Below are 1616 nucleotides of genomic sequence, written 5' to 3'. Positions count from 1 at the left end.
AATCTTTAATTTCCAGTAAATCCATATTATAAATAGTAAATGATAGAAATAGATGTAAACATATGTACAAGCTCATAAATATCATATTTTACTACTACCCCTCTTTTGGAAACAAGTGTAAAAATCAGGGAGCCCAAAGTAGCACAAGGAAATGTTATAACCTACTGACCAAAAATTTTAATTGAATAAAAATGTTCTAATGTGAGGCAATATATGAGCATAGATTGATTCCTTCCACATGTGGATACTCCATGTTTCTTAGGGATTGTCTGACTCTTCATGGCCAAGGTAAATTTTCCTAAGATGCCCAACTCCACCACAGTGACTGAATTCCTGCTTACAAGATTTTCTGATGTGTGGGAGCTCAGAGTCTTACATGCCATGCTGTTTCTACTGATGTACTTGGCAACCCTGATGGGGAATCTTCTCATTGTCACAGTAATCACCTTCAATTGGAAACTTCACACCCCCATGTATTACTTCATTATGAATCTGTCTGTCTTAGACATGTGCTACATTTCTGTCACAGTCCCCAAGGCATGTGTTATCTTCCTGCTTGATAACACGGCAATCTCCATGGCTGGATGTGCAGCTCAGATCTTCCTTGTGATTACATTTGCTACAGTAGAGCTGCTGTTCCTCACCATCATGGCTCATGACCGCTATGTGGCCATCTGCCAGCCCCTCCACTACCCTGTGATCATGAACCCTCGGGTCTGTTTTCAGATGACTCTGGTCTCTGTATTTAGTGGTCTGGCCTACTCAGGATTCCAAACTGGCAACACATTCCAGCTACCCTTCTGTCAATCCAACATGGTCCATCAGTTCTTCTGTGACTTACCCTCTCTTCTGAAGCTCTCCTGCTCTGACACTTTAAATAATGAAATTTTAATTTTCATCTCTACAGTGGTAATTGCTGGTGGCTGCTTTACCTTCATCATCATGTCTTATATTCACATATTTTCTACTGTGCTCAAGTTTCCAACTAGGGGTGAGCGAAGCAAGGCCTTTGCAACCTGTGTCCCTCACATCCTTGTGGTGACTGTCTTTCTCAGCTCAGGTATTGCTGTGTATGTGAAACCAACCTCCAGCTCACCCACAATTCAGGATATGCTCACTTCTGTGTTCTATTCTATAGTCCCTCCTTTCTTGAATCCTATAATCTATAGTCTTAGAAACAAGCAGATAAAGGAGAGTGTAAAGAGAGTTGTGAGGAGAAAGCTTTATGCAGGGAAAAAAAATAGCATAATTGTTTGAAGCTGAATTTTTCAATCATGAAAAATCAATTATGAGAAGAGTGTTTCAGGGAATTTCTGCTCCCCCTTGATCACAAAGTAGGTCTTTCCCTCCCAGTTATTATGCCTTTCTGTTTATCTTTTTAAAATGCTTTTTGTAAATAAATCTGAACTCTAACCTAATCAAGGCTCATACCACTGTTGATGGAAAATCACAAAGGGACTTAATAGATAATGTCAGTAGCCAAGTGAAGAAAGGTGTTTGATGTCACTGAAGAACTTCGTGGGCTGTGTGGCAACTAGGAGGAACAGAAACACATATAGTGGGTCATCTAGGAGATACTTATTTGCTTTGCAAATACATTTTTCACATCTGTTGTC

The 1616-nt window shown here is 39.9% G+C and overlaps 1 protein-coding gene across 1 annotated transcript; it reads left to right on the top strand.

The window, feature by feature from the left end:
• Positions 1 to 303: 303 nt before the first annotated feature.
• Positions 304 to 1257, top strand: LOC101446997 (olfactory receptor 14C36-like). The gene has a single exon (XM_004462080.2). The coding sequence runs from the start codon at positions 304 to 306 to the stop codon at positions 1255 to 1257; it is 954 nt and encodes a 317-aa protein (XP_004462137.2).
• Positions 1258 to 1616: the final 359 nt, after the last annotated feature.

This window comes from Dasypus novemcinctus, chromosome 16 (assembly GCF_030445035.2).
Source record: "Dasypus novemcinctus isolate mDasNov1 chromosome 16, mDasNov1.1.hap2, whole genome shotgun sequence".
In the NCBI taxonomy this organism is placed as follows: domain Eukaryota; kingdom Metazoa; phylum Chordata; class Mammalia; order Cingulata; family Dasypodidae; genus Dasypus; species Dasypus novemcinctus.
The sequence above is the reverse complement of the archived record's forward strand: the minus strand, read 5'-3'. Positions and strand labels throughout refer to the sequence as shown.